This window comes from Macrosteles quadrilineatus, unplaced genomic scaffold, assembly GCF_028750875.1.
Source record: "Macrosteles quadrilineatus isolate MER2022 unplaced genomic scaffold, UCM_ALF_1.0 Scaffold_7__1_contigs__length_78375512, whole genome shotgun sequence".
NCBI classification, from domain to species: domain Eukaryota; kingdom Metazoa; phylum Arthropoda; class Insecta; order Hemiptera; family Cicadellidae; genus Macrosteles; species Macrosteles quadrilineatus.
Window position 1 is genome coordinate 22901816 of NW_026542600.1, and position 26764 is coordinate 22928579.

At 34.4% G+C, this 26764-nt stretch overlaps 1 protein-coding gene across 2 annotated transcripts in view; it reads right to left on the reverse strand.

The window, feature by feature from the left end:
• Window positions 1–281: 281 nt before the first annotated feature.
• LOC128998366 (polyamine-transporting ATPase 13A3-like) overlaps window positions 282–26764 on the reverse strand; it is a 63959-nt gene continuing 37476 nt past the window's right edge. For both annotated transcript variants that reach the window (XM_054424472.1, XM_054424471.1), the window contains 6 exons: window positions 26537–26758; window positions 14505–14711; window positions 9826–10049; window positions 7924–8075; window positions 4809–4987; window positions 282–3764 (listed from right to left, as the gene is read on the reverse strand). In XM_054424472.1, coding sequence (XP_054280447.1) covers window positions 3627–3764; window positions 4809–4987; window positions 7924–8075; window positions 9826–10049; window positions 14505–14711; window positions 26537–26758 — 1122 coding nt within the window. In that variant the 3' untranslated portion in view covers window positions 282–3626. The remainder of the gene's footprint in view (window positions 3765–4808; window positions 4988–7923; window positions 8076–9825; window positions 10050–14504; window positions 14712–26536; window positions 26759–26764) is intronic.

Sequence of the window (26764 nt, forward strand, 5' to 3'; positions counted from 1 at the left end):
TAACTGTTTTTTATTTAGTTTTCCCTCGGGGGCCATGCTAGTGGGGAGATGTATAAGAGAAAAAATAGACCTGACAATCCTGATATATCGTCTGTCTTTGTTTTTATTTCAGAACATCTGTTTAACCATCAACAAAAAAGAACCAGTGTCATTTGATTATTGTTTAATGGTAAAAATGGACAACAAATTATTACAAATCCCTTTATTAACACTGAAAAAATACATAAAGCTTATCTTACTGATGCTATTGTCTCTTGAACTAAACCTAAAATTTAACTCTTTCAAATTCCTCCAGAGTTAGTAAAGTCATAAGATTTTGAATGATTGGAAAAAGATGTATACTATAATTTGATGTGAACATATGATTTTTATAACCTTATAAAATAAGGCACAATATTAGATAATAACAAAAAATTGCTTCAAATTTTGTTTAAAAATTATCAGTAGATTAAAATACATCCATTCATACCATCAGATTTGTATATTTTCTTCAATTAAGAAATATTGCTCAGAGATGGTGGAGCTAGAAGTATGACTCACTGGCCAGGTCACCGGCTGCCTGAGCAGCTCCAAGAACGCACAATAGACTCAAGGGATAAGACTATTAGTGTGCTTGACTGGTTCACCCCTGGTTCTGCCTCACTCTGGCATTCAACTCAGTATAGAAACATTGCTAAAATAGTTTTTAACTTAATTCTAACGTTTAAGAAACAGATACAAATTTACAATCTTAGAAACCAGGGGCGGTTCCAGGAGTATTTTTTTTTGGGTAGGCCTGACAAAGATCAAGAAAGAGTTTGATTGGGGGACGAGAGGTTTGAAGGCTTTACTCGCAAAAAGGAAGGAATTAAAAAATATAATGCAAAATAATTAGTTTGAATGCTTTCCCTTTATTTACACGTAACAAAATGTTGGGTAGGCCCAGGCCTACCTGGCCTGCCCTCTGGAGCCGCCCCTGTTACAAACTCAAACAGTAAGGAATCTTTCAAATTCTCTAACTGGACCCAAAATGTAGGCTATATTTCATTGAATATGTAATATGTATACTAAAGTACGAGGCTTGTCAGTTAATTATGGTCACTTTTCTTTTGCCTACGAATTACATAACAAACACACACTTAACTCAATTATTAGTACAGAGAACTATTTAACAGTTGGACAGTAACACTTCCTAAGCATTGTATATTTTATAAAAAGTCATAAGAGTTATAGTAGCAAAAAAGAATGGTTTTATACACCTATATTTAATTTTTCTTTCACTGTTATGTGAAGTAATTTAGAGCACCTATTAAAATATTTTATTTCATGAGTATTTTTTTCTTTTTCCAAGCAAAAATAAATATATTTAAATGAAAGGCACGAGGTGTTATTTTTTATTATGTTCATACATTTGTACTATGTATTATTATGTATTATTATTTTATTATGTATTATGAAAATATATCTTGAGCATGATATGCTTGGTTGCTTATATGTTGCAGTAACATTGACATTATTTCAACAAAGGTTCATAACAAGTAATAAACCTTAAATATTTCCAGAAATTGTGTCGTTTTGGTTGTTTCTTACACCTGTATCCGTCATAATATCTTGTCAAAACTATTTTAGGCTTATAATTCATAGTTTTAAATCAATAAAACCGTGACCTTGATTGTTATGGGGAAAATAAATTAATGTTATATTTACTTGTGGAATAATCATACTTATGGGGAATTAAGGCTTATCCTCTACAAAATTAGCATTGGAAAGATGTGAATACATTGTGAACATAGCGGCACAAATATTTAAAAATGTTTAACGTTCAGAACAACTCTAATAGAAATAAAACACAACTGTGATAACTAAATTGCATACATAGGGGAATTAAACTTCGTTAATCTTTATCAATTTTAAATTCAACATTATTTGAGTAATATATAATATATGACTGGGACGAGTGGCGTCGTCCTGTAATCCAGCTACTAGGAGGTCACGAATTGTGGATATTTATAGGCATGCACTGTGGATGCGATACTCCCTGGTGTGGATTAACATCCACACGGGTGAGTACTACGACTATCCGCAGTACTATCCTGATAATTAGACCAATTTGTATACATCAAAGGCAAAAATGTGGTTTGGATTCCACTATAAACTGTAGGTCCCTTAGTTCCCATTAGCTGTATGGGCTATTAATTAACAGCTGTGTCTGAGAAATATGTCGGCCTTAGTCCCTAACAAGACTACAAGATCGCGCCACTCATCCTACACTCATCTCCATTCATTCTTGGCTTAAAATACCTACTTTGTATGGTCGCCATTTCATTGAAAAAAGTATATAAAATAATTGGCTGGATAGATATCATTAAAACACAAACATTTTAATTTAGCTGAACTTTAAAATAACTCAAGACATTGTGATATCATAATGATATGTTTTCAATCCTAAACAATTCATCCAGAAACAATGCTAATTTTATATGAAGTAACATTTTTTTTTACATAATATAGGAATGGACTTGGCTTGGTGCTTTATTCATGTTTAAGCACAGCCACTTGGTATTTTTATTCAATCATAGCAAAAAAGGTGTCATTATTTTTATTTTGATAAAACACAAATTAAGTCAGACAAATATATTACTATACACATTTTCATGAAATAACCCCTAAATCAAACATTTTAGTAAAATGTAGAGTAAATGATATCTTAATAACCAAAGATTCAGTAACAAGAAGAACCATATTTTATTCAAACTTTGCTGTTATATACCAAAGCACACACGTGTGTAAAAAATACAAATGTACAAAACTAAATGTTAGTTATGACAACATTATAGTATGTTTAAGTACACTTTACACTATTTATGAATATATTTTACATTGTGATAACAACTATGATGCCTTTGTGAAGCTTTATAATGGCTAAGACTAGCTGGTATAACTAATTATGTCATTAACAAGAACATTTACCTAAACACAATTATGTTTGGGAAATATTTATAACTTCATAATGGAGGCCATTAAATGTGACTGTAAGGCCTAACTTAAGATTTGATTCTGAGACTCCACTTGGTGATTTTCAAAAATACATTACATATAAAAAGATTTAAACTTGCAAATAATAACATTGTACCCGCAGTATTATATTTTAAGTACGGGTTAATTAAATAAACATAAATAACTGCTAAAAGCTTAATTTATACGCTAATCAATTCATAACTATACATAAGTTTATACAAATCTTAAAAATATTAAAATAATAATTAATTGTTCAATAATTTAATATAAATATTATAATTAAAATGATTTTGAATCATGTAATCGATCTAATATTGGCTGACATTTATTATTAACACATATATCAGTGATCAGACACAGTCAGAATCAGTGATATTCTTCATCACACTTTTATAAAGGATCATTGCTTCTAAGTACTTATTAATTTAATATCATCGGACAGTTAAACAACAAGTTTAAAATATAACTTTTTTAAAAGCTACATAGAGGAACATTGATAGTTAAATAATGGAAAAACATTATTACAAATCTCAATATTTATAACTGGAAAAGTTAACCTAAACTAAATAGAAATACAATAACACAGCCTTTGATGATGTAATGACTATATGGGTGAGGCCAGATGTGATTCAAGCCATCTCACTAGATATATAAGGGTACCCAAAGATTCCCTCTTTCTCAACTTGTTTGTACTTGTTTTTCGGCTGCTTCTTTTTGTTTATTTTATGTATGATTATCTTCAACAATCTAGATTCTCCCACTCCATTCTGCAAAAATAACCAAAGACGTTATGATTAAAGCTTGAGATAGGTGTTTCTTCATGTGCAGCACACTGTGACATATGCAGCTTACATAGACTTTAAGTTTATGTAAAGCAGTACAAATCTTATAGAAGATAGTTGTGCTGTTAACATTACGTGGAACATCATATTTAATATCAAGTGGGTCCCATTATCTGTCCTCACTACCTTCAAGAAGGTGCTAAAGTACATTTGACTTATTTCTGTATCTTTATGCTTTTTAAAAATGATATTTTGACTTAATGATTTGTATTTTGACTTTGGTATGGTCAAAATTAGTATGGTAGAAAAAAACTATTTGATGAAAACCAACCCCAAATAACTGTATCAACAAGGCGTTAACATTAGCCATTCAAACAAGATCCTAAAAAAATATAATTCAAGATAGAACACGATTTTTCATTACATTAAAGGAGAGTAAACGGGATTTTTTTCCACCCAGAAAGTGAGTTATGAAAGTTATGAAGTGAATTTTATGTTTTCTGAGTCTAAAATGGGAAAAACCTATTTTAACACACTAAGCCCCGTTCCTATAGTCCTATCATGCTGGTTTCCAAATTCGGTAGTGTTACAAGTTTGAACCGAATTTCATAAAAATATTAACATTTTTACTCAAGTTATCGTGCTAACGGACAAACACACACACACACTTACGAGTTACAACACATATGAGTTAGAATTAAACGTATTTTGGCCTCTGGAACCTCAAATTTTTTTTTAATAGGCCCCAGGTCTAGGATTTACCGTGCCACCTTAGGTAATACCTTCTTCTCTTATAACTTGCTTCATACCCGTATAACTTTTGATGTATAGGGGAAATTTGCTCAAACAAAGAAATTTATTTTATTAAATTCCTAGAAATAAAAAAAAGAATTTTAGATAGATGCACGGTATTGTAAACATTCAACACATAATCCACAGCAATAGCCATACCAAAATGCGTTTCCACATTTACTTGTGGATGAACCCTGGGAAAAACAGTTATTAGCTCATTTTAAATAATGTTCTTACCTCTATGAGAACTGCAATTATTGTATTGACAAGGGGCAAGGCCATGAGAGAAACCCGAAACCAAGCCTCGTTTGGAGTCCAAGGTTTCAGTTCAAAAAGCTCTGCTAAGATGGAGGGTGGATAGATCAACAGTAGAGTTGTGAACCCTGTCAGAACTAACACGAAGCCCCCAAACACCCCTAAAACATCAAGTCAACATGTTACACAGTGAATAGCTACTAACCCTTACCGAGCGTTAGCTGTATATATACGCAACTCAATCTGAAGGTCACAATCGCACGACATATACGCCAAAACATGTAAACGTCATTTAGGTATTTTAAAGTTGTTTCTTGGCCGTCAACAGTTACCTTAGGCCATTAATCAATATTACTGTTGTGATAACCTTTTTATTTTTCGTGGTAAATTAAATTTCTGATTGGTGGGTCGGCATCACTGATCTGGTAACATCTATTGTTTACAAAACCGGCCGGCTGAGTCATGTTATTGTTATGTTTTGCGCAGACGTTTACTTGTTCTTGAGTGAAGTAAACCTAGTAAAGTAACATTATTTAGTGGAATATATTCAGTCGATTAGAAATGTGTTGTATTGTTTATTGAAAATTATTTTTGTTTATTTTGGATGTTTGGAATCAAAATGTTTTATTGTAGGCCTATTATGATTAGATAGACCTAGGTCTGTTTTGTCTTTTGGTAATATAATAAAGAAGTCATAATTATTGTTCTTATCATGATACTTTTTATTTCAACCTGCTTATATAAATTATTTCAACAGTTATATAAATGTTTATCATAAACAAAACTTACAAGCAATAGACATATATATATATATATATATATATATATATATATGTATATATATATGTATGGATCAATGCATTCCTTAGCGATCATTGGACGTAAACTGCAAAAATTATGGTCATACAACTTGTAAAAAAATTATTTTTATAAAAAAAGGTATATTTATAATCAACTTTAACCACCAAATAGAAGTAAAAAGCATCAACACTTAAAAATCAATTTTTTAACCTCAAACAAATTATTGATCGCGTAGTGAGTAGGAGTGCTTTGCCCTGCAGCCGCCACTTGGGAAGGGTTAAATATCCTTTACATGAGGTCCTTTATTTTTACATAAGGATAATATTAGGTTTCTCAGTCTTTCTTTAGACTTCTAAGATTAAAATTTTCCTTACAAAAATCGAGTTTGAATAACATTGTAATGTGTAAAGGATTTTATTTGACAGGGTGTCCACCAGGCCAACCAGAAAAAATTCATGAGTAATTCTAGATAGTTCAGGCCGTACTTTACATACTAAACTTTCCAACGCGTTTTTGCGCCAACTCCCGCAATGCTGTTTCTGCGCTAACACAGTTGGCTATTTTAGTTATCGGAAAAAAAACATTCTCAGTTAATGTAACACAATTTATGATGAGTGTAATATTGCCTGACATAAGTATGCAATTTGTATATATTACTGATTAAATAGAAAACTAAAAACCAATTCTTAAACCTGCAATTTATCAATAACTTCTTAAAAATAGTGATATGTCAATACCAAAATTGATCGAATCATTTATGGAATCTACGTACCAACACCTGAAAAATAGATTCTTAATACAGTACTGATGATTTTAATTTTACAAAATTTTCCGTAAGGATTACTACACCAACCCCTGCCTTTATGTACTTTTATATAGTATGTAATTTTGGAGTTATGGGTTGTTTTTCAAGTGGCCTACAAAAATAATAATTCATAAATACCCAAAATCTCACATAGCCAATTAAAGTTTTTAATTAAACTCTTCTAAACACATTAAATAAATACCATGTTAAAGGTAAATGAACAAATTACAAAAAATATAAAAATAAATCTTTCAAGAAGAGTGCCAGTTTGAAATTTTTCGGTCGAGCTAAACTCGAGGTCGCATGATCATCTACCACTGTTGTAGATGATCCGTGATAATCATCGTTTTCATGATATATCATCATCGTTTTCCGTGATAACTGCAAAATCCTGAATATTTCCCTCAGTAACGGAAACATCACCACTGTCTTCCGTGGTCGTGACAAAATCCTAATATTGTTCAAGGGTAACAGACACACTATAATCGTCTTCCGCAATCCCAGAAAAGTTATCATCATCTTTGGCGATTATAGCTTAATTCTAATAATTTCTCACTGTAATCATCGTCAAGCAATAGTTTTTGGACATCATCATCGTCTCCTGCAGTCACGGAAAAGTCATCGTCTCCCGCGTTCACGGAAACGTCATCGTCGTCTCCCACGGTAACAGAAACGTCAATCGTCGTCTCCCGCGGTCACGGACATGACATGGTCGTCTCCCGCGGTCACGGACATATCATTGTCCTCTCCCGCGGTTACGGTAACGTCACCGGTGTCTCCCTCGGTCACAGAAGCGTCATCGTCATCTCCTGCGGTCTTGGAAACGCCATCATTGTCATGCGCGATCGTGGAAAAATCATTATATAATACCGCAGCTGCTTGGAGTTTGGACATCATCAAGCAACATGATGTCCAGCAGTCACGGAAACGTCGTCGTCGGCATGCACGATCGCGGCAAATTGAAATTCCCGGTCAAATACGAAAATCACGCATAATTCCCGGTTTTCCAGGTCGGGTGTCCACCCTCTTTGACCATGACAGATGTACAAAACAAAATTAAAATATAAATATCAGTTCACATTAATCTAGTACTGTAGAATAAGGATTAAGGGTATACAATACTGTTAAGAATGTTCTTTCAAAGCATGATGTAGTACCTTTCTGTGATTGAATCAATTGAAAAGTTCCTAGTTCAATAAAAAAAATAGACATTCTTAGTCATATCGGAAAATCTTAATTTAAGAGGCTATAAAAATATAGGAGGATGATTGTTAAAAAGCTTTAAAATTGTATACTAACATTGTAATTGTATAATTTTTATAACTTGTATAACATTTAATTGTATAATAAAATTGTATTAGCCCAAATATAAAACATAATACATATTATTTGCAGAAATAAGTAGGGGTTTAAGGATGTTTCCTTATATTTATGGAGATGTTACCAATTATTTTTTTTTATGAAAGGTATAAAACTCTGTAATATACTAACAGTTAGTGTGGAATGGCTGCCGATGAGGTTTGCCCTTTGAGAAAACACAAGCTTGGATGAAGAATTGAAAACAGCTGATTGTATAGACCACGGTGTTTTCCCATGATTCTACAGCACCTCCGTTTTCCACTTCAGGATTGACAGGAACATACCTTCACAAGTACAAAATTCATTAGTGTAAGGCAACAATCATACAACATCAATAAAACAATAAAACACATAACACACATTATTTAAAATAAAGTCTAATAATTTGTAAAGTATTTGTAGTTACTTCATAACTCAATGTATTGAAACAAAACTACGATACAGTCCCGAATATCCAATCATAGATTATCTGGCTTTTCTAGCAGAGTTTCCACGTGACCACAAACAAAGATCTCACTTCCTGTCTGGAGACAATTCTGCTTTATTGTAATGGAAAATCTTGTTTTATCCCGAATGACCTTTTTGATGCATTTACACAAGTATTTGGGGTTTATTTTTATTTGGAAATCAGTAAATAAAATCTGGCGCCATAACCTAAAACCTGTTACTTGTGAGTCAGAACCTAAAAACTGTTATTTGTGATGACAGAATAAGTTAAAGGTTTCAATGGAAAAACTTCAAGCCAAGAAATAGGTTCGTCAAGTTAAGTGTAAAAAGGTGTATCAAAAGTGTTTAATGACTTTTACCTACGACCGTTTTTTAAAGTCTAGCCATTTCAGTTCAGTTCTTAGAATTGAAAAGTTTCACTTAACAGCTGTTTACTTTCATATCAGCATAGTTTCATTTCATATCAGCATAGTTTTTCTCATATCAACACGGGTAACGGACCAATGAGATTCAAGGATTGAGAGAAAAGAAGTAAAATTAAAATGTTTGGAACGTCAACTAATCAGCTGATTAACTGATCAGTTGACAATTTTAATTGTTGGTCCGTCTTGTTCAATGTTCCTGTTGATACTCGCGTAATTTTAACCTAAGTTGGTATTTAAAGGAAGGTAGATTAAACTGATTTAAAAATTTCAGTTTTAGTGAAAGTGAAGTTGACGAGATGGAAATGAGAGCACAAACTGTTTGTGCTAATCTTTTGCCACCAAAATCGAAACAAATGTATGAAATTACATACCAGCAATTCATTAAATGGACGAAACAAGATAAGGTTAGATTGTTAAATAAAAATGAGCTTCTGGTTTATTTTGAAAACCTCTTAACCGTTGTTTCACCCAACTCGTTGTGGATGACATATTCGATGCTGAGATCCAACTGTAAATTAACTGTTTCACTATATTGTTCAGTTGTCCAAATAAATATGCAATATTTCCCTAACTGTAACTGATACAGTATTTATGGTGAGAATGCTGCTAGAAGAAGCTATTGCCTGCAAAAAAATAGTAACGTATTATTTAACGAAATTTTACAAACACGTAATTACATGAAATCAGCTGATTATACAATAAGTCGTTGCATCACTTTCAGTGGCAATGACAATCAACGAAAACATAACCTCACTAAGAAGTTATGAGTAATGATTGTTAGTAATTAAAAACCACATTGTAAGTACTTAAAAAACTGTCGTAGATAAAGTAGTGTACGCAACTCGCGTTAATAGTCTTTACGACACTCATAGAAGTTTTTAAGGCACTCGCCAAGGCTCGTGCCTTAAATTTTCTACTCGTGTCGTAAAGACTAACTTAACGCAATCGTTGCGTAAACTACTATTAACACATTTCTCAATGGTTTTTAACTATTTTCTGTGTCAGGTTGGATAGTTGAGACTCTAATATAAATTATAAACCCAATAGAAGAGCTATGATGAGACTAAACTAAATTTACTTTGAACTCACCTATTGAAATTGAAATTGAAAATTATGAACACAAAAACGTTTAAACTATTTTATACTACAAAAATGTTCATACCACGGCTGAGCCTGCAGAATGTACAAAGACAGGATCTGGATGAGACACAAGTTCGTGATGTGTAGCAGAAGAGGAATGACATTGGCGGGGGCCACAAGACTCATGACGGGGCGATGAGGCACCAGGAACTTCGCAGGCCCCGCTTGTCCCATCATGAACGCCAAACTCGTGGTGATCACCAAGTCAACATAAAGGAACTCTATGTTGCTGAGCTCAACAGCACTCTGGAAAATAACACAAATGTTATAGTTATAGTTATAGTTTGTACTTTGTAACCAAATAATTAGATTGTTGATAAATTTAGGTACATCATCAAATACGATAGCTCAGTGTTGGTTTGAGATTGCCTACACTATCTTGGCCACTGGTTTTTCCATGCGACTTAAACTGTAACAATATTTGACTGCCTTTAGATCACCTCACAGACTAAATCTATGGTAATTGATAACGGGCAGATGAGATTAGAACAATTAATTATAAGTTTTTGTTGTTGTATATTGATTACTGGAAATGAACTATCCTGGGGAATGTGCTGTTCCTCCTTTTTCTTACCATGTAGAAAATACACATACATATTTTATTTAGCATGGATTTAAAACGGTAATGACATATTTTGACTTGTGAGTTAGTTATAGTTAACAAACAACCTATTTATATGTCAAGATATTTAATTTATTTATTTAATTTTTTTATTTAATTTATATGCCAAGATAGATAAAGCTATTTCTTGATAATAACAGTAATTTTTATAATATTGTAAACATATTTTTGAAATTTTCTATGAGAAGAAGATCATGTTTTAAAAACCTGTCACTTTTTGATACAAAACCCACTGTGAAGATTCTTAAACACAATAATCAGACAAACAGATCACAATTTCTGTTTGCTTATTTGCAATAAAGGGTGGTCCATAAATAACGGATCATTTTTAAACAAGTGTCAATCAACTGTTATTACGCATAGAATATTCATTGTTGTTTTAAACAACAACAAATGACATGCCATTTGAATTCATGGATTGTTGGACAATACAATACCGTACCTTTTGCACTGAAGCCTATTAAAAAAATAACGAGTATGTGATTGTATCTCAGAGGTTATTTTGAAATCATTTCAACGCCCATTGTCATGGTGCGGTTCCCTCTAAGAATACTATCAATAGGTGGGTATTTAATTTAAGATCTCAAGAATAAACATCCGGGGAGGTCAAAGTCTGTACGTACAGATGAGAACATCGCACGAGTTCGGGAATCTGTTCTCCAAAGTCCAAAAAGATCGACAAAATAAAATTCTGTTGCTTTAGGTGTTTCTAGGACCAGTTTACATTGTATTTTACATGACCATTTGAATTTGCATCCCTACAAAATAGTTGTTGCACAGAAGCTCAATCAAGGTGACCATGGATTACGCCTGATGTTTTGTCAAAGACTCTTTCAGCTGATTGAAGGCAAAATCCTTCTGGGGCGGCTTTACTATGTCACTTAATTCAATGCAAAAGGCACAGTGCGTCCAATGATCCATGATTACTCAAATGGCATGACATTTGTTGTTGTTTAATACAACAATAAACATTCTACGATAATCAAGCATAATCAAAGTATTGAAATATTCAAGTAAGCAATAATCAATTAAGTATTGAGCCAATTAGACCACACAACATTTTTAGGTTTAATCATATATGAAAATCTGGCATGGGATAATCATATTAACAATCGTATTAGAATAACATCCAGCAGCCCTTACGCATTGAGAAAATTGCTACATCATGTAATATTGAAACGTTAAAAGCAGTCTATTATGCATTAATTCATTCCAATATTGCCTATGGAATTTGTGTCTATGGACCTACCACGGGAAATAAAACATGGACAGAGTTTTGCTCCAGCAAAAAAGGGCATTGTAGTCCAGGTAAAATACGAAAAATATATACCTAACCTGGGAAAAATTGCTTTAAAGCCAATCAAAGCAGAATTCTTGTCATTACATATTAGGGGAGGTCTCTACCAAAATCCGACAAAATCCGGCCATGGGAAAACCTCCAAAATCACGATTTAAAATGGCGGCTTTTCCCAATATTGGAATATTTTCAAAAAAAGACACCCCACTGCATTTTTAATCCACATTTTTCGAGATATTGACTTCGGACCACCGCATATATTTTTTGGGTGATTGGTACTTTATTTTGACAGCGTAATCGTTTTTGGCCGCCATCTTGGATCCGCCATATTGGATATAAATATAATTTCTTAAATGTAAAGATAGTGTTGTGACACATCATAATAAAGTAGATTTTCACGCAGATCACAATGCCGAAATCCGTTTTTTAATATCTTTATTCGTTCTAAAGATATACTAAAATAAAAATTCTACCCTATACATTTCTTATGGACGTTTCGTATTTTGAAAATTTTTTAAGATTATTTTTCTTATATCTCCAGTTCTAAATGAGGCTTCCAGTTCGTTCTGGTCTCAAAATGTTCAGTGATGTAACGGCTTTTATTTGAGCTATTGGTCATCAATTTACATGGAAATTGCTTTCCCTCACTCTTGTCCCTTTGGTGTCAATAAAATGTGTTAATAGAAAAGAATAATGCACAAACACTCAAATGATATAGTGATAATGTTTATTACTTAATGTACATAGATATCAAAGAAAAAAAAATACAAAGAAGATTAGTTATAAATTAATGTTAAGGCATTACATCACTCTAGGTCTGAGTTGTTGTCAACGTCTTTATCCTTCTCAATGTCCATTTCATTCTCACAGCCTGTACTGAATTTGTCTATTGTAAAATATTGCATTTTGTTATGTTACAAAACCCCAAATTTCTCAGTGTTACCATGCTCGGATTTTGTCGGATTTTTGTTTATATATTGTCCTGTATGTATAATTTGAAAATATGGCTTAAATTTGCTTAAAGCAATTTTGCCCACCTCATAGTGTATTTTACCCGGACTATTGAGGATAATGTTGAATTTAAGATCAACAGTCTAGGTAAGGCAAGTCTTTTGTATAAGTAAAATATTCACAGTCTATAGTCTTTTCATTTATGAATCAATTAAATTTTTTTATGAACGATAAAATTGCAATAGGGTCTCTTATTGGTTCATAAATATAACACAAGATCACACCGATTGGTAGAAGAGCACAATTTGGAATTTTATAAAAAAAAGTTGTAATTTAGGAAACAAATTTTTACACCACCTTTTACAGATTTGAATCAGCATTATACTCCATTGAAGAAATGTGTGTAACTGAAAATCGCTTTAAAACAAAAACATTATCTCCATTGATTGTTCTATCATGTTTGTTTTCTGTTACTTTTACATGTTAATCAGCTGGGCTTATTGTTTAGAGAAAGGAATATCAATTTGAAGGTCATTAATTTTTATATATTTTCTGGACTACTGTAAAATCACTAGCTTTAACAGTCTAGACAAGAAAATTTATTTTGACACAAATTCGGGTACCAATCTGTACATTTTATGAAATAAAGATGATGATAAAGATAAAGATACGAGTAACAACAGCTGATTGAAAAAAATGTTTAAAAATGATCCGTTATTTATGGATCACCCTTTACTTCATAGTTAATAAAAAAGAAATATATTTATTTATTTACCCTTTTTAATAATACGCATAAAGAAAAACAAAACAAAAGACTTGGGATAAAACAGTTTACTAAGTATAAAATTTTTAGATTGAAAGGCAGCAATGGTTATGCGATAATTTTAGTGTATGTATATCTAGTTATAAATTTATAATAAATAATAATAAATATTTCATTCAGTTTATTTCATGTGGTACAGTCCACTCTTGGTAATTCAAACACTTGATAATTCAAAATTTTCGATAATTCAAAATGAAGGCTCAGTCCCTAGAGAATCTCTCAATATTTCAAATTTTTACTATGCATTTTGATACACTCGGTATTTCAAAGTCCAAATAGAGGGCAGGTCAATTTGTAATACGCAGTAATTGGAAGTTTTGTCGGAAAAACACTATAGTTCGAAGTAACTCAGTAATTCGAAGTTTCTTCGGTTAACACTCTACAATTCGAAGTCATGCTGTAATTCGAAGTTTAGTCGGCAAAACACTCTATAATTCGAAGTGATCTCTTCCTCTTATAACAGGAAACTATACAGTACAGTACATCCTGTTCCCATGGTAGGCTAGTGTTGGACGTTTTGATGTTTGTTTAGTTAGAGCAGTAGTCTGAGTTAGTACGTGACTTGTTTTTCTATGTTGGCAATCCGATCTCTAGATTGCGCGACATCTCCTTGAGCACAAACGTAGTTGTCGACAGCTGATAGTTCAGCTATTGGCGAAATATATAGTGCTAAATAACAGATTTCTTTGCAACTACAGTAACTGAAAAATAAGCCGTTGATTGTTTAAAAGTGTACTAAAATACGGTATGATGTTTTATTGTAACGTGCTGTACCTTTGTATGTATTAAACAAATGAACTCTCTGTAATTCGAATGGTTTATTTTTCTCCCGATAAATCGAACTCTTGATAATTCAAAACTCTTGATAATTCAAATTTATATGCTTGGCCCACCAATTTCGAATGATCAAGAGTCTACTGTAGTATACTTATCCTACTAATAAGTTACTACGGACAAAAAGTTTTAGTGTTTAAAAATCGTATTAATAGAAATAAAGCCAACACTTACGTTATACAGAATGAGCACAGACATAAACTGGATCAAGCTGTAAGTAGCCATGTACTTGAAAAGGCCAAAACTGGTGACTAAGGCACATCTTCCCTCTTTCATGAGGTCTAGAACACAAGTTACGTCTTGTCGACGTGAAGTAAAGGGAGCGGCTATAGAGGCTTCTGCTTGAGATAGAGACACACTCACGTGCGCTGCCTTCAGAGCCTACGGTAGATAAATGAACAATTGTTACATTTGTTTGGATTCATAAACATAAATTAGGTCTTGGCTTCTGCATAAATTAAGGCACATGTCACAAAAGGACTTATCACACATATACATTTACACCCTTATTAGCAATATGAGAGTTCCCTGAATGCCAGGTAAAATATAGTAACTCCCATATAGCTAAAGGTATAGTTATTTCCATTTTTGCAATACAGAAATAAAACTGCACTATGGCCGCTTCAGAGATAGCTTACATCAACGGGTGTGTAATTGTTCACTAAACTAAAGCATGATTGTCTCAATCTGCATTCAGTCGACCAGTCGTTAAATACAAATTACATATAAAAAGGGACACACAATATGAAAACTATTAGAGTATGTGCACATGCACAACATAAAAACTGGCAACCGACTGTTCAATCTTTATCACTGCAGGAGGTAACTGTATGACTGGAACAACTGATAACAGCTGATCGAACGGCCGTAGTGCAGTTTTACCTCTGGATTGCAGATGGTAAGAACTATAGTTATTTGTGCAACTAGTGAGAAAAGTGAGCAATTGACTCACTCAAGAGAAATCCTTACTGGTTTCTCGAGTGAGGCAATTGTACTTTGAACTCGAGTTGCACATTATACTTTTCCTACAGTTACCATAAAACAAATATATTGGTGAAGAAACATAACCTATTTTTACACAGAAGTGAACTCTTAATATAAAATTTAATGTGAAGTGACAAATACAACAGTACAACAGCTGACCAGCTGATTTACAGCCAGTGCTGCCAACGTATTTCGCGCGCATACGACGTTGCCTGCATGTTACGCGCTCACTATTTCGTGCCTTCACGTTGCAAATCTGGAGTGAGACAAAGTAATTAGAGTGAGACAATGTTAACATTGTCTCGCTGATGAGCGAATTGACCACTTTGCTTTCTCAAATCAGTGAGAGAACATGTACATTGTTAGGTAACTGTAGGAAATAGTTATTTGTGCAACTAGTGAGAAAAGTGAGCAATTGACTCACTCGAGAGAAATCCTTACGGAATGGTTTCTCGAGTCAATCAATCAATCAATCAATGTTTATTTGCCATAAGGATACATTTACATATCATTGACAAAGTCTATTTGCAGTTTTCAAACAAAGTCTTAAAATAAACAACAAAATACTCTTACAGGCCAAATATTACAATTAACACTCAACTCCATTCACATTCTTAACTGAAATTAAAACCAAACTAAAGGACAATTTCTCCCAGCTTAAAATAATCATCCAGACTATAAAAAGGGTTCTGAAGTAGATAATTATAAAACATAGCCTTAAATTTGTTAATTGAATGAAAATTTATATTATTTTTTACTGAATTATACACTTTAATTCATAAAATTATGTGGCAATTACTAGTTTTACTAAGACGATGGGATTCTAACAGCGCAGTATTTTTAAAACGAGTGTTGTGACTGTGATTATTAAATTGAAGATATTCAGGGTTTTTTAATATATAAACAATCAGATCATAAATGAACAAATTCACTGCAGTTTGAATTTGCAGATCTATAAAAAGAGGTTTGAAATGATCAGGGTGTGTCCCTGTCATAGCTCTTAAAGCCCTCTTTTGGAGAATCAAAATTTCTTTTATTCTACCACTACCACCCCAAAGCACCAATCCGTATCTCATGATTGACTGGAAGTACGCAAAATAGGCTGTCCTTACATATTTCTTAGGAACCTGATCTACCAGACGATCTAAAAGATGCACCACACGAGACAATCTTGAAGATAAATAATCTATGTGAGCATTCCATGTGAGTTGATTATCAATTTGAAGGCCTAAAAATTTTACAGCTGTGCTATTATTTAGATCACTCATAGTGGGGATTTGTTTTAGTGTAAAAATCATGTTTTGGGTTTTTTCTTCATTAAGCAAAAATCCATTTGCATCAAACCAATTTGATGCTTTTAGCTTTGTTTCAAGGACAAGATTTTTTAGTTCTGTTAGGTTGGGGTTTACATGAAAAAATGATGTATCGTCAGCATAAAGAATAGTTTGACTCTTTACTGCCAATGGAAGGTCATTAAAATAAATTAAAAATAAAAGTGGACCAAGGACTGAGCCTTGGGGAACGCCCCATTTTACATTCTTTTCTTGTGACGTATTGCCATTAATACTTACTATTAGTTTACGATTGTTTAGGTAAGATGAAAAGAATTGTAGAGATGGCCCTCGAAACCCATAATTTTGTAATTTGTTTATAAGAATTTTAAAATCAACACAATCAAACGCCTTGCTCAGGTCACAAAAAGTGCCCTGAGCAAATAACCTATTTTCAAATGCCCCATGAATCTGACGAATTAGATTATCAAGAGCATCAATAGTGGACATTCCCTTTCTAAATCCAAATTGGGATACATTAAACAAGTTGTTCTCCTCAAAATACTCATTAACTTGTTCAAAGACCAAGATTTCAATTAATTTACCAATTACTGGAATTACTGAGATAGGACGATAACTTTGGGGTTTATCTCTTGGACCCTTCTTATAGACTGGACAAACACGTGAGACCTTCAACAAGTCTGGGAATACTCCAGCTTCTAACAATGTGAGGCAACAACAAAGGCACAAGGAGCAACAAAGTGAGGCAATTGTACTTTGAACTCGAGTTGCACATTATACTTTTCCTACAGTTACCATAAAACAAATAAATTGGTGAAGAAACATAACCTATTTTTACACAGAAGTAAACTTTTAATATAACATTTAATGTGAAGTGACAAATACAACAGTACAACAGCTGACCAGTTGATTTACAGCCAGTGCTGCCAACGTATTTCGCGCGCATACGACGTTGCCTGCATGTTACGCGCTCACTATTTCGTGCCTTTACGTTGCAAATCTGGAGTGAGACAAAGTAATTAGAGTGAGACAATGTTAACATTGTCTCGCTGATGAGCGAATTGGCCACTTTGCTTTCTCAAATCAGTGAGAGAACATGTACATTGTTAGGTAACTGTAGGAAAAATATATTTATATATTTACACACAATCTGCTACACTCAACAATCAACATAAATAAGTCACTTGTGCTTTGTTTGAATTTAATTTTCCTACACTTTTAGGGATCTGAAACAATCAGGTGAGATAGCAATAATCTTTTGGATACATAAAATTGGTGTTTCATCTTACTGTATAAAAACGGATGTTTTCAGTACATGAGTTGTAGAGCTTAAGTAGTTGATTTATCTATCTCTAGGGTAAAAAATCCATGTGAGCATTTACTCCCTTGTAAACTAAATTTGATACCAATTATCTACTCTAAATATAATACTGGCATGTATAATGGAATATTTCAATAACAACTACAGTACAAATCTTGCGACCAGGAGTTGATAATATAAGTAGCATAAACTCACTGTCTATAACAGCAATTATTTTCTCTACTTGTTGAGTCGTAGAGAATTTTAAATCTTAAAAATTCTATTCTCAAAATGTATTAATTTAATTTTACCCAAAGGCAATCGGAGAGCATGAAATAAAAACTCTGCTTCTCAGTTCACACACTTTTTAATATCAGGTTTTAAAATTGGATATATTGAATTATGACAAGAACTGTTATATTAGATTAGAATATTAAATGAAATCTTCCGGAAGGTTGAAACTTTTAAATCCTAAAAATCTGATAGAAATATTGTAAGAGTATTTTGAATAATTGCTAAATAAATTAAGTTAAAAATTATTTTCTACTTGCGGAGTCTTTCTTGAGAAGTCCAGGTTGTGGTGAGTTTCAAGTGAGGTCGTGACGTGGGTAGCGAAGCGGTTGTAAGAGGGTTGGAGCCGGCGATGTCGTCTGGGAAGGTTGCAGAGGGTTGGCCTCAAAGGAGTAGCTAGGAGAGTAGAGGTTTGACGTAGAGAGACTCTGCTAGTGGTCCAGTGATGCCCGTAGAGGAGAGGGATGACTTGAGCTTAAAAGTGGCGTGCAGGTTGACGACAGGAGAGAATTACCAGTCCATTCACTTGTAGAGGTTTCATCCAAATATTAATACTGAAGATTTACTTCATTCACTTCACATCACTGTCACTGATACACTGAACTGTACTATTATGTTCTAACATTGGTTATAATTAAAAGAGAGAATTTAGACTACATTTTGAATCTATAACTACAATATATTTGAGGACATGTTAACTAGAAGGCAGTAGTGTGTAGACTGAGACAGAGCAAAAAGTGAAAGCATAAAACAAGAACAATACTGTCTGGCAGATAAGGAAAACGAATATAGATAAAACCAACAATAATGGAATGCATTGGAAATACCAATGTCCAGCCAGTCCATTCATTACTTTTATCAGTAGTTTATTCTGATATTATATTCAAAACTCTACATACCGCCCACCCAAATGAATATTTGCAAACGTAAAAACAAAAATCAAACAAAACAAAAAAGGAAAGGGTAGTTTATGAGTCAAAGTCAGAGGGAGGGAAAGGAACCAGCTTGTGAACTGGGCGCACAAACGTCCCTTGTGCGGTTTTGATCTTGACTGCTCTTACTATTCCGTCACGTCCAGGGAAAGTTTCTTCTATTCGCCCGATTGGCCATTCAAGTGGGCTGGTGTTCTTCATTTGGAGGTATGCTACATCACCAACTTTGACATTGGGTTGAAGGAAGTCCATTTTCTACGAGGAATCAGGGTTTGAACGTATTCCTGTGACCATCTCTTCCAAAAACACTGAACAGCCTGTTGTAGAAGTTCATATCTTTGTAGTCTGTTCATGGGTGTGTCACTGCAGTCAATTTCAGGTGGAGCTAAGAGTGGCGATCCAATAATAAAGTGACCTGGGCTCAAATAGTCGCCATCGTTAGGGTCTGTGATCATCGTTCCGATTGGTCTACTATTGAGAATAGCCTCTATGCGTGTCAACAAAGTGTTCATTTCTTCATAGGTGAGAACAAGTGTGCCCATTACTCGTTGCAAGTGATGTTTGGTGGATTTAACAGCGGCCTCCCATAGTCCACCAAAGTGAGGGGCTGCAGGTGGATTGAAGTTCCATTTGATTTCCTTTTTGGCTAGATGCTGTGATATCTCTGGATTGGATCTTTTTAAAAACTCCTGAATCTCTTTGAAATGATTTGAGGCACCTTGAAAGTTGGTACCACAGTCACTGAAAATCTGCTTACAAAGACCTCGTCTAGCACAGAATCTATCAAGAGCAGCAAGAAATGATTTTGTTGATAGACTTGTAGCAAATTCAAGATGGACGGCTTTTGTGGACATACAAATGAAGATTACCAAATAACCCTTTGATCGTGGAGCTTTTCTCCTATCACTTTCTTTGAATTCAAATGGGCCTGCATAGTCAAGTCCTACATTGAGGAATACCCTGAGGTTTTGAAATCTTGCAGAAGGTAGATCAGCCATTTTGGGTGTCATGGGCTTTGCCTTGAACATGTAACATTTGTTACATTTGAATATTCTTTCTCGTAATAATTGGCGTAATCCACTGATCCAAAATTTTGATTGTATGAGAGATTGGGACAATCGAGGACCACCATGTAAAGATAGTTTATGATAGTGATCACATAACAGAGTTGCTAAGCGAGATGATGTTGGTATTAGGATAGGATGTTTTCTGGAGAATGAAAGTTGGGAGTATTTTAAACGTCCGCCCACCCTGAGATAACCTTCTTCATCGAGAAATGGAGCTAGAGATCGATACTTAGTGGTGCACATTTTCTGTTCCTTTATGTTTTGTATTTCACCTGAGAGATATTGTTCTTGAACATTTTTGACACATAACATTAATGAGTCGTTTAGTTCTTGAGCGGTTATTGGCCCTTGCCTTTTGCTTATTCCTTTCTTTTGACTTTGAAGATTAAAGATAAATCGTAACAAGTAGGCAAGAACGAACTGCACTTTTGACAAGCTAGAGAATTTTTCCATAAGTTTCATTACTATGTTGTTATCGAGACTAGTTGTTAGGAAACATTCTGATTTCAATTCGGGGAGATGAATTTCTTCTGTGGGTTTTACATTTGATGATGGCCATAGGGTTGAGGGTTCATGAAGGAAGGAAGGACCTTTCCACCACAAATCAAAATCAACTATATCTTGAGGAAGCATGCCTCTGCTGGCACAATCACAGGGGTTTTCTTTCGAAGCTACATGACGCCATTGTGTTGGGTTAGTCTCTTCTAAAATGTCAATTACTCTGTTGGCAACAAAAGTTTTCAATTTGTACGGAGGGGTTTTGAGCCATGACAACACAGTAGATGAATCCGAAAACAGTATGATTGTTGATGGGTCAAAATTGAGATGTTTTACTGAAATTACTATTTGCATAAGTAACTGAGCCGCAGAAAGTTCTAGTCGGGGAATACTCATTGTTTTTAATGGTGCAACTTTACTTTTGGCTTTTATGAGGTGTACTCTGATTCCAGCTGAGTTTTCAGTACGGATGTACAAGTTAGCAGCGTAACCCTTTTCAGAAGCGTCACAGAAGCCTATAAGTTGTGTGGAATTTGAGGATGCTGTGGGAATGAATCGTTGGATCTTAATATTTGAAAGTTGTGGGAGAGTAGAAATGAACAGAGACCATTTACTACTTATTTCATTTGGAAGAGGTTCATCCCAGTTCAAACCAAGAAGCCATAACTTTTGCATCAGATGCTTAACATAGAATGTAACTGGAGTGATCCAACCTAGCACATCGTATATTTTTGATATTTCAGATAGCATTGATCGTTTTGTGAAAACTAGAGGGTTGAGCTTAATCGAGTATGAAAAAGTATCATCAAAGGAGTTGTACTGCAGTCCAAGAATTTTCATTCCAGGATCTTCATCTGAACATAAGACGAGTGGTTGTTCACGGTGATCTTCTGGTACGTTGTCTAGGATAGGTTTGTAATTACTGGACCATTTGCGTAAAGTGAATCCTCCTAAATCTAACAGTTTGATGAGTTCACTCTGTAGCTGCAAAGCTTGTTCTGGTGTGTCAACACTGGTGCATATGTCATCAACAAAGGTCTGATGCAGAATGGCGTTTGAGGCTAGAGGGAATCGCTTTCCTTCATCTTTGACAAGCTGCAACAAAACTCGCTGGGCTAGGAATGCACTTGATGTGACACCATACGTGAGAACGTTGAGTTCATACTCCTCAATAGGTCCGTTTGGTAAGGTTCTGTAAAATATGTGCTGCAAACTCCGTTGCTCAGGAGCTACAACAATCTGTCTATACATCTGCTTAATATCTGAACACACAACAATGGAATGAAGACGAAAGTTTGTTATAATTTCAGTTATATCCTTTTGCAGCTTAGGACCTGGGAACAAATTGTCATTTAATGACTTATCATCATTTTTAGGTTTGAAAGAGGCATTGAAAACTACTCTGAGTTTGGTAGTGCTACTATCTTCTTTCCTTACACAGTGATGAGGGATGATGTACGTAGAGGGGGTAGTCGCAATGCTCATGTGACCTTGAGCAATGTAGTCATTCAAAAAGTCCCTATACTCCTGATACATCGTTGGGGTTTTCTTCAGTCTTGATTCTAAATTTATTAGACGGTGCTTAGCGATTTCTCTTGTGTTAGGTAACGAAATGTTGTCTGATCTTACAGGCAGTGAAACTACGTATCTATTTGTTTCATCACGAAAATGAGTAGTTTGAAAATGATTTTCAGTCTCAATGTCTTCAGGATTGATAGGTTTCTTAGTGTTTACTGACTCTGTTTCCCAAAATCTTTTGATTGATTTATCTACAGACTCACAGCAGGTCAGAAAGTATGAGTTTTCATTTGTAGAAGAAATGCTTGGTACTTTGCCACCAATAATCCATCCAAATATGGTTGCCAAAGCGGAAGGTTGACCTTTGATTATATTGTGTGAGTCCAGAATAATATCATAGTACAAGTCAGATCCTAACAAAAAATCAATGGGTGCACTTTGGTTAAAAGTGGGATCAGCTAGCTTTAAATTAGAGAATTTTGACTGTACAGAGCGATCTAATTGGATGTTAGGTTGATCAGAAGAAATTTTAGGTACCACTATCGCTTCAGTTGTCAATTCAGTTTCAGGTGTAGAGATTGGGCTTATACTGCACATTACAGAGCCTTTGTTTTGGGAGACAGATGTATTAGCTACAGCCATAAGCGTAATTTTGCTGTAACGTCTTTTTAGACCAAGGCGTTCAACACATTCTGTAGTAATTAAACTAGTTTGTGATCCTCCATCGATGATGGCCCTTACCTGTTTTAGTTCACCATCGTTATCACGGATGCCAATAATAGCAGTACTCAGTAGCATGTTTGTACTTGAATAAGTATTAGTGTAGTGGCAAGTCTTAGGTTCTACATTATTTCCAGCATTAGGCTTAGACTCTGTCACTTGACTGTTATCTGAACGATGTAGGAGAGTGTGGTGTTTACCAGAGCATTTGAAACACTTAGACTTAGATTTACAATCAGATATCATGTGAGATCCGAGGCAAGAAAAACATAAGGCACTCTTTTTAGCTTGATCATATCGTTGCGCTACACTCATGCCTTTAAATTTTGAACAACCATAAATCTTGTGAGAGATGTCCTGACAGCACGGGCACGTTAATGGAGCATTCTTCCCTTTATCGTAGTGAATTGTATTCACAGTAGAGAGCATTGCACTGCGAGAGCTTGATGGCTTAGAGAACTGGGTAGGTTTGTGAGGTTTTGATTTTCCCTTGGGATCATTAGTGATTTCTAGAATTTTGAGCTGTTGTTGGACAAATTTGATTAGGTCTTCAAACTTTGGGATATCATTACTTGAATGATGACTTTCAAAATCCTTACGAGTGTTTGGTGTCAAAGAGCGTAAACCAATGTGGAGCATAGTGAAATCAAATAAATCGTCAATGCCAAGAACTTTCACAGCTGACAAATTACTATTGAATACTTCCATGAAGTTTGAGAAAGAGTTAGTTGAATCCTCTGTCATTTGGCGAAAAGATAATATTTTGTCAAGATAACAAGAAGCTAATAATCTTTTATTCTGGTATCGTTCAATTAGAATTTGCATTGCAATGTCATAATTGTCATCTGATATGGCCAGAGTGTCAATGAGAGAGAGTGCGTGAGATTTTAGTAAACTACGTAAATATGTAAGTTTTTCTACCTTGGTTAGGCAAGTGTTCTTATGGATCATAGAGGTGTAGAGGGCATAAAAGTTTGGCCAAGCTGTAATTGATCCATCAAATGGTTCAATTTCCAGTTTTGGTAGTCTTGCTACTTGAGAAGATTGTGTTGGGACAGATGATTGAGTAGTTTCCGGTTTACTTTGTGTATTTAATTTCCCTACATTCATCTTACGAGCAATTGTCTTCACATTGAAATAAATCTCATCATATGCCAATGAAGCTTTATTAACATCAATTTTTTCACCCTCTTCTACCTGAGTGTTTACAACATTTATTTCGTCAGATATTTGCTCAAAAGCCTCATAATCATCTTCGATTCGCTGGAAGCGAGAAACAAAAGAGTCTAACTCAGCAGTATAGCTTTGTTTTTGTTGAGCTAACTGTATACATTTTTTGCCAACATCATATAGAGCTTGTAGTCTAGCAAAATATTTTTCTCTCCTTTTAACAAGTGTTTCTAACTGGACAGTAGGTCGGGGAGTCATGTTTGCAGATTAAGTTTATATGACCAAGGAGGTATAGGTAGGTATAGGAAACCCTAGAGAAAAATAAAGCAACTTAAAAAAGTTAAAACAAACTACAAAAGAATTTAAACTTATTTATGCTCTCCTTTTGCAAAACAAAAGAAATTACCAACTTTAAAGTTACTGTAATCCATCCGGCTCGAAGGACCATTAATTTGTTGAGTCGTAGAGAATTTTAAATCTTAAAAATTCTATTCTCAAAATGTATTAATTTAATTTTACCCAAAGGCAATCGGAGAGCATGAAATAAAAACTCTGCTTCTCAGTTCACACACTTTTTAATATCAGGTTTTAAAATTGGATATATTGAATTATGACAAGAACTGTTATATTAGATTAGAATATTAAATGAAATCTTCCGGAAGGTTGAAACTTTTAAATCCTAAAAATCTGATAGAAATATTGTAAGAGTATTTTGAATAATTGCTAAATAAATTAAGTTAAAAATTATTTTCTACTTGCGGAGTCTTTCTTGAGAAGTCCAGGTTGTGGTGAGTTTCAAGTGAGGTCGTGACGTGGGTAGCGAAGCGGTTGTAAGAGGGTTGGAGCCGGCGATGTCGTCTGGGAAGGTTGCAGAGGGTTGGCCTCAAAGGAGTAGCTAGGAGAGTAGAGGTTTGACGTAGAGAGACTCTGCTAGTGGTCCAGTGATGCCCGTAGAGGAGAGGGATGACTTGAGCTTAAAAGTGGCGTGCAGGTTGACGACAGGAGAGAATTACCAGTCCATTCACTTGTAGAGGTTTCATCCAAATATTAATACTGAAGATTTACTTCATTCACTTCACATCACTGTCACTGATACACTGAACTGTACTATTATGTTCTAACATTGGTTATAATTAAAAGAGAGAATTTAGACTACATTTTGAATCTATAACTACAATATATTTGAGGACATGTTAACTAGAAGGCAGTAGTGTGTAGACTGAGACAGAGCAAAAAGTGAAAGCATAAAACAAGAACAATACTGTCTGGCAGATAAGGAAAACGAATATAGATAAAACCAACAATAATGGAATGCATTGGAAATACCAATGTCCAGCCAGTCCATTCATTACTTTTATCAGTAGTTTATTCTGATATTATATTCAAAACTCTACACTACTAGATGTGGACAATTTCTTGTCCCTGTGTCCCAGGGGTATATTTAGCATGTATTGTCACAGCTTAACACATGGTAAATCTCTTGTTGTAAAATACATTAAATATACATAACAAGCATAGGCCTACACAGTTTTGTACAATATGACGATTTACACCTTTTGATATTTGTAAGTACTCTAACCTCATTTTCTGCAACCACGTAAAAAAATATATTGTGCAATTTTTAAAGTTTTTACAATAACTTTATATTTGCCATGTATTAGCCTGGGATTGTACACACAAAAACAGCACCTACAAACAGCTCCTGAAAAAAGCAGATGGTACCTCTGGGACATAGGGCAAAACAACTATCCATATCCAGTGAATACCGTTATAGACAATGCATTTTTAAATTCCATTTTGTAGCCCCTGAACTGCTTAGTATAAACTAAATTAAAACATACCTCGTCTTGCAGTTCAAATAAATAGTGTCTTTTTCAATCCACTACATGTTTCGCAATGTTGGCATTTTCAAGTGGTGTACAGAAACATTGAAACATTATAATATCCGAATTGGACTCGTCAAATTGTAGAAATTTACATTTAAAGACAAAACTGTACATACATTTGACACATACGAACGAAACATTATCATGTAGGCCTACAACACTTATTGCAACCCGATCACGGCACTGACTGAGACAGAACGGTTCAGACGGTGTTCTGGGACAGACGGTGTTCTGTCTCAGTCAGTGCCGTGATCGGGTTGCAATAAGTGTTGTAGGCCTACATGATAATGTTTCGTTCGTATGTGTCAAATGTATGTACAGTTTTGTCTTTAAATGTAAATTTCTACAATTTGACGAGTCCAATTCGGATATTATAATGTTTCAATGTTTCTGTACACCACTTGAAAATGCCAACATTGCGAAACATGTAGTGGATTGAAAAAGACACTATTTATTTGAACTGCAAGACGAGGTATGTTTTAATTTAGTTAATGCATTTTTACAACTAAAAGTACACTAAGAGATTTAAAAAAGTGTAAAAAACTTACACCACAATCATTTGCCCCATCTCCAACCATGGCAACAATGTAATCCATCGACTGAAGGACTTCGACAAGTTGAGTTTTGTGGTTGGGAGACATTCGAGCAAACACAATACATTTGGTGGCAATCACCCCCACCATGGAGGGGAAATGGGTCCTTAGTAAAGACCAGTTAGTGCCATCTATGGCAAGATACCCTGAAGATGGGCCCATGGACAGTATATCTACCTAGAA